General features: G+C 41.3%; 1 protein-coding gene across 1 annotated transcript in view; it reads right to left on the bottom strand.

Annotated features, from left to right (window-relative positions):
- Positions 1 to 1,802: 1,802 nt before the first annotated feature.
- PIKFYVE (phosphoinositide kinase, FYVE-type zinc finger containing) overlaps positions 1,803 to 7,436 on the bottom strand; it is a 60,554-nt gene continuing 54,920 nt past the window's right edge. The window contains exons 40-41 of the mRNA XM_066553274.1: positions 6,304 to 6,378; positions 1,803 to 5,290 (exon numbers count right to left, since the gene is read on the bottom strand). Of these exons, the coding sequence (XP_066409371.1) occupies positions 5,175 to 5,290; positions 6,304 to 6,378 (191 nt within the window). The 3' untranslated portion in view covers positions 1,803 to 5,174. The remainder of the gene's footprint in view (positions 5,291 to 6,303; positions 6,379 to 7,436) is intronic.

The following is a 7,436-nucleotide window of genomic DNA, read 5'->3' as shown; positions in this document are numbered from 1 at the left end:
CAGACTCCTTTTACTGCCAACTTTCTAGGATTTAATAGACTTCTCTAGCTGCCAACAGATAGTAATTACAGTTAGTTGAGAAAAGAAAGTTTCCCAAATTAATGTATATGACAGCTGTATTCTGCAGAGTGTTTCTTGACTAAGACCACAGAAGCCATATTGGTTAAAATTTGGAGTGTAATTCTGCAGAAGCCAGTACTTCCTGTAAGAAAATTACTACTTTACTTAAATGTCAGATTATCAAGAAAACATTCAAGAGCTGAATTAAGTAGGGGTTGGGTTGTTGTAAAAACACATTAATTCTAGTTAATTCTTACTGTACAACTGAGCTGACATGGAAAATACAGCCTGAAGATGTTCTGCTTTTTAGGGCTTAATAGACAAAAAGCAGAATATTGGTTTTCCATAAAGCAGTTCAAATTAATATGAAGATATAATTTCTGCATGTTATAGGCTGCTATGGAGTCACATAAAGTTCCCGTATTCTTTTCCTACCTTAACAGACACATTAGGAAGAATACAATTCAGTCAGAATAAATTACAGATCAACTAGAAATTCATATAGCTGATGTGATTTGTTTCCAGAAAATAGTTTTTCCCTATAATATGTATTTTAAATAATACTTATAATCCTACTAGAAAAAGAAAATAATTTCTTTCTCTTGTTACATGTGTATGTGTACATTAAGCAATCCCAGTTGTGCTCTTGTAGATATGTAACTCTTTCACCTGGCAGGTAGTTTATTTTAGTTAAGACACAAGATCTCAGCTAGTCCAGTAACAAGCCCATACCCAGGATACTTCATTTTTTCGTACCCAGGGTGTTGTTTTATTTTTGATGAAGTTATAGCAGAAAAATATCCTATGTAAGCAATGGAGAAAAGTTACTATATTCCCACCCTGTCTTTTCAACTGTAGTTCAGTGCTCTTTTTGGTAATTGTGTTCACTTACTTTATTATCTTACCTTTGGTCATGAATCATTATTTCTTGAACTAAGGCTGCATTTGTGCTCCTCAACTTCATGCCAGAAGCTCCTCAAGTCCCACCACTCACCTTTACACCCACAGAAGGCAGCACTACCTCTGAATTGAGTATCCCACCTTTTCCTTGCTCATAGCCCCATGGGGGGAAAGGTTCTGATGCAGTTTCATACTGCAGCAGATGAAAGAACTCACTCGCCTGGCAAAAAATGGTGATTTCACATATAAAAGGTAAAATCCTCAAGTTTTAGATAGAGTTTTATATTCTAGGAATGAACAAGTCCCCTTCCCAGAACTAATCACAAATTATTTTAAGCCTTAGCAAAGAGGTTAATATATACCAGGTTAATGTTAATATATACCAGGTTAATGTGAAACAATCAAGAGAATACATTTCTTTTCAGACCTTCTTGGATTTTTTTCTTTATCTAGTCCACTTAAAAAAAAAGATTATGGAAATACCTGGAATGTGTTCTACATCATGGCAGAACTGGGCAAAGGCACACCACCACCTGCTGGACAAAACTGGATCCCTGTCTCACACACCATTGTGGTGAACAGCAGCTGCAGGGAAGATAGAACTGTGTAAAAGGTTATTTGTACATTCTACTGCCACTGCCCTGGGGAGCTGCCCAGAGGTGCTGCTGCATCACAGGAGAAAAGCTGTGAGGTACAGAGACAGGACAGGCATTTTACACTGCACACAAAGCTGGCACTCTCCAGCACAGCAGTCCCTGCACAGTGAGCAGTGGCCTTGCCTCTGATCGAGATAAATGGGGTGCAATGAAACCCAACTGCTCCACACATGGAACAGACTCAAGTATACTTTAGTCACTTTATTTGTATCTATATACATTACATTTTGATTATCCAAGTAGCCAAGGCAATTATTCTCAAATAGTTTAGTACATCAATTTTATAAAATACAGCTGAACCAAGTTAGAATAGAAATCCATACAATATAGCACATTAAGTGCTTTGAAGAATGACTAGTCTGGCCACCAGCTAGTGAGCAATTCATTTGGTTTTGGTCATTCTCACAGAGGAGACTCCACAGGTAACTCCCCTGAGCCCACTAGAACTGCTCTACCAGCAAGAGTCCCTCATGTGCTTTTTGGGGACAGAATGCATCCCTGGGCCGCTAGAAGGCATTCTGCTGTCCACATGCTGACTCAGTCATTGCTTCTGACTTGGACAAGACTTAGACATTTGTCTCAAGGCCTCAGATCAAAACAACAGAAGAGTCAGTGTAGCTCTGAAGAAATTCAGTCTTCATATTTGCAACTGGGAGTTACTTACGCATATGCTAAACCTGTGTTATAAACAAAGAAATAAGCTCTGACCAAAGGGTTCATCCTTAGGAATTCTACAGGGACACAGACTGAACACAGCCTCCCAAGCAGCTCTCAAAGATTTGTTCTGCATTAAGTACTGCTCTCCTTCTGAGAAAATTAAGCTTAGTAGTAATTGAAATGTCAGGACAACTATCATACTGAAAATGGAACATTTGAGGAGACCCATCCAGCTGCAGGGATTTGGACTAGAAATGCTTACAGCTTTATACCACAGGACATCCAAGATGACCCAACTCCAGCTGATACTGCAGCTACTGTGATACTCATGACCAGTAGTTTATACTCCAGTCTAATCAGGACTAGTCTATCAGCCACATCCTGGCCAAAAATTAACTGTTGATACCAGCTCAAGATCATTCCTAAAAATCTCTCCAACCGCTGTAACTTCAGCCCAAGAAGTTGGGCCATGACCATTCACGTCTCTGGCTTTGTTCACAGGCTGCAGAACAGTGGAAGATTCTCTCTCCCTTCTGCTGTGCTGAGGGCCTTGTGCTGTCACGTTCAGAGGAGTAGCAGCCACTGTCAGATGATGAAGCTGCTTACAGCCATCTGCTCAGGACTCTGGCAGACAAGCAGCACAGAGCAGCCACATATCCCAGGATAAGATGAGGGTTACTGGTGACAGAACAGACTGGGCTAGCACACCACATCAGCCTAGAGCAGGTGCCATGCCCACGCTCATGCTCCATCCACCAATCCACATACTGACCAAGGTGGAAGACAACATAATTAGCTGCTGTTGGGTCACCTTAGCTGGCCAGGACAGTCAAGTTTTGTCTGTAAACTTTAAGGGAAGGAGGAGAACACATGTAAACTTTAACTGAGACTGGAACATAGGCTGCATGGCAGGTTCTTTCACAGTGATGAACCAAGACAGTAGGTAGAGGCCACAGAAGTGGGAGTAGTCCGGAGCTGATGGACTGGTTGCCCTCATTAGACAAGGCCACACACACAACCAGGCAAACTGGGAGAACATTTCAACAAAAGAGGCAAGATGCATCCCAGAGGCGATCAGCTGTGCCTGATGTGCTGTGTTGGACTGAAGCAAGGAGTACTGTGTCCTCTTTCCACAGCACATATCACTGCAGCCTTCAACAGTGCACCCCCAGAAACAATTCTCACATTGCACTGAGGAAATCAGTACACTTGCTTTTCTGCTGCTTCAAGGCCAGCATCTTTGCTCATCCTCTAGTACAGTGTTGCAATAGGGTGGGGAAGGCTCCTTCGAACACAAATTACTGTTGCATCCTGGCAGCTCAGACAAGAGCTGCACCGGTTGGTTTTGGAGCAAATAGCTCAATTCTCACTGCTGGCCTTTTCCTTTCTCAGTGCTGCCTACTGCTGGTCACTCCTAAACAGCCACCACCATCTGCTGCAGAAAAAAATACTGAACACAGGAGAACTGAACAAAATGCACGTTTCAATCCATAGTTACACTGATGAGGGCATTATGAGGCAACTGGTTAGAATGAGCAAGTGATCACTAAGAGCTATCCTGTCCCAGATTCCATGTTCATTTGATGTTCTTCCATCAGAGACTGGAAGTCAAAGGACAGTATTCTTGCCTTTCAAACTCATTAAAACTCCTGTTATTTACTGGCCTGTATTATAATGAAACAAAAAAGTAAACTCATCACCTCAAAAATGAGTAAAGTTTTTTTTTTAAATGGAAAGAAATGCTTATTGTAATGATACAGAGACTCACAGATCTCTGCACATCTTATGCATCATACAAGATACCTGTTAGTTCAGGTTTTCCTTTTTACAGAAAACAACAACTACATTCATCTCCGTGACCAAAAAAAAATCATGACATGAATGCAAGAAAAACATTCTCCTGGCAAAATTTCACCATGAGGTAATTGCATTGCTTGAAAGTAAAGGGAAACTGAAATGGATTTGAAGTGATCTGCCAGGAATGATAGTTGCATTAAGAAGAAAGTTGCAGTATTCACTTTGTCTAGCAACTCACTACCTTTACTAAGGAAAGGGTTAATCTGCTTCATAACTATAATCAATCAAGTCTTGTTAAATTAAAGGGTATGTTAGTTACCTGTTTCCAGGAATTTGAGCAACATTCAGATCAAAGTACTGTTTAGGAGTGAAGGGATATGTTTTGAGTTTTGCAGTATACTGATGACTGACAATCCATTTTAGGGGATTCAGCTAAAGTGCAATTATGACAGATAAACCAGAGCTGTACTGCAGTAACATAACTTAAAAGATGGAGTCATAGGGCATTATAGATGTGGAGCTGCCTTAAAAAAATACTGTTTACAGAACCTAGTAAGAATTAAAACTATGGAGCATAAACAGCACAAGTTATTAATGGATCCTAAACAGGTCAATTACAGACCTTGTAACAATAGCAGAACTCATTAATTAACTTCATTCTTCTCTCCCCCATCCACGTTTGGGGAGTTTATTTCACATTTTCAGTACCAAGTATCCACTACAGAAACATGAGCTGCATGTATTCAACACCATTTTGGCAGTGCAAGACTTCCAGAGATCGTGTACTTCTTCACCATCAGGATCTGGACAGAATGTCAGTCCAGTACTTAGAAGGAGATAGCATCACCTTCCCTACTGACAGCAGGGATATCACTTATCAGTGCTGTTCAGTGGTACCTTACAGTTTAGATCCTTACTGAGGCAGGTTTGCTTGTTATCCTCCAAGAGGGGATTAAAGTGCAAGCAGATTTCACACTCTGCAACATGATGCCCATGGTCAGTGTAGACATGGAACTGCAATCCTCTTGCTGCTGGACAGACTGCTGGAAGAGAGTGGCCTATAATGTCATTGTCCTCTTGTGCTTTCCCAATATGGGCTTTAGGTCAGCAATTCAGGCCCAGTCCTGTCCAATGGTCTGGCACCATCAGGAAATACTTGTCCATAGCTTCACAAAACCTGGTCCGGTATAGCTCTGGAGAGACCACAGTGGGCATCTTACCTAATGTGTAAGAGCCAAAAGCAGTTAGAAATGGGCTAAAGATACTGCAGAACAGACAGATGTCACATGAGATTACACCTTATAAAGTTCAACAACAAACAAGCATAAGGTTTTGCACCTGGGAAAATATAATGCAGGAGCACAGACTGGGATCTCCCTGGGGAGCAGCTCTGTCAAAGAGACCTTAGGATCCTGGTGGACAAGCAGCTCAGTGGGAGTGAACAGTGCTGCTGCAGCAAAGAAAGCCAGCAGGAAGGACATCACCAGCAGAGAGACAGAAGGACAGAAGTCATTATCCCAGCATTATCTTCCACCTGGAAGGGGCTACTTCCAGGCCATACCTGGAATACTGGACTCAGTTTTGGTCCCTGCTATATTAAAAAAAAAAAAATGTGGACAGGCTGAAGAGGGTCCAGAGAAGGGTCAGAGAGATGATCCAAGGACTGGGAAGCCTGCCATATGAGGAAATGCTGAGAGAACTGGGTTTGCTCAGCCTTGGAAAAAAGGCTGCTTAGAGGAGACCATATCATCACGTTCCAGTATTTATAGGGTGGCTAAAAAGGAGATGGAGACTCATTTTACAAGGAGCCACATGGAAAAGATGAGGGGTAATGGATATATGTTATTCCTGGGCAGAGTCCAGATAGACATAAGAGGAACATTTTCCTCAATGAGAACAACCAGCCACTGGAATAGTCTTGCCAGTGAAAGGATGGATTCCCCAACAGAGGGGATTTAAGATTCAGCTGCACAGGGTATTAAGCCATCTTGTATAGACTGTGCTTTTGTCAAGAAAGGTTGGATCAGATAGCTCTTGAGGTCCCTTCCAACCTCGTATTCTATTATTCCTTGCTCTGTTCTCAACAACTTAATCTGTCACAAATTTGCATTGTGGGGAAGTTGTGACTTTAGCAGTGTTATAGAAAGCTTCCATGTAACAAGGAAATGAACATGAACAAAAACATGAACATGAATGAACATGATCAAAATCTTTGCTTTCAGTCTGGACTTACCTTGTCCTCCCAAGATGCCAGTTGACTTTACCACCATTTCAAGCTTTTTGTCCCAGGTAAAAGTACGAATATAATCTGTTACAATTAAAAAAAAAAATCCACACACAAATATGTTTTACTTGTTTTAATCCAAGTAACACTGTTTTAAAATGTATCTATTTTCCCCCAAAGAGGGCAGAAAAGCATCAGTGCTTTATAGTCAGAGCTTCAGTGTTTTCCCTACCAGTTGCCTCATTTTCTGTATTATGTTTGTGTAGGGTGAATACAGTCTTTCAAAAGTCCAGCAAGATCACAATCAACTCTTCCTGTCTCCACAAGAACAGGCTGCCCAAGCACATCTGTCTTTATCCATGTTAGAATGTCAAGGGCTCATTTACAAGGGTCACTTCACTCACCCTCATCCCCACTAGAAGACTGAGGCTTGGACACCCCTCCATTTAAACCAGCATTTGTCATCACTGCAGCCACCTGCAGGTTTGATAACAGAATGGAAGGGATTGCCACTTTATGATAGAGAGGACTGGAAATATCACCTACCAGTCAGTGACCCTGACTGGCAGAGGGGGCAGCAAGAAGACAACGTCTGAATTGTTTCCAAGCCCTTCCAGAGAAGGCATGCTCAGTCACAAGCACATGAACATTTGGGCCTTACTGCAGCTTTAGCTTTGCAGACCAGTTTTCAGAGACCTAAGTTACTTGTTTCCTGTATCACATAAGGATCTAAACTAGGTAAAGATACTGACCTCAGATTCAAACACAGTCCACGCTAAGATTTCTTAGTTCCAGTCCAACACAAATTTAGCTTGAGTACTTTATAAGTTCTCCGGTTATCATCTAAAGAACATTCTGATAGCCTGATACAGCAGACATATTCTCTCTTCTTGACAATATTTGTGTTCACCAAGTTCTTTCAGATATTTGTGTTAAACGCTGAAGGAACTGGTAGCTTTAAATATCATATATCAGATAAGACTTGACATAGGGCAACAAAAAACCACACACACAATAGAAGCACATGGTCAGTGTAGTCCCATCCTATTTGTTCCAATATTCAAGAGTCTACAAATCTAGAAAGTAATAACAACTTGCAACAAACAAGAGCTTGGTTGTAGCTGTGAGTTTAGAAAAAGAAA

This window comes from Molothrus aeneus, chromosome 7 (assembly GCF_037042795.1).
Source record: "Molothrus aeneus isolate 106 chromosome 7, BPBGC_Maene_1.0, whole genome shotgun sequence".
In the NCBI taxonomy this organism is placed as follows: domain Eukaryota; kingdom Metazoa; phylum Chordata; class Aves; order Passeriformes; family Icteridae; genus Molothrus; species Molothrus aeneus.
The sequence above is the reverse complement of the archived record's forward strand: the minus strand, read 5'-3'. Positions and strand labels throughout refer to the sequence as shown.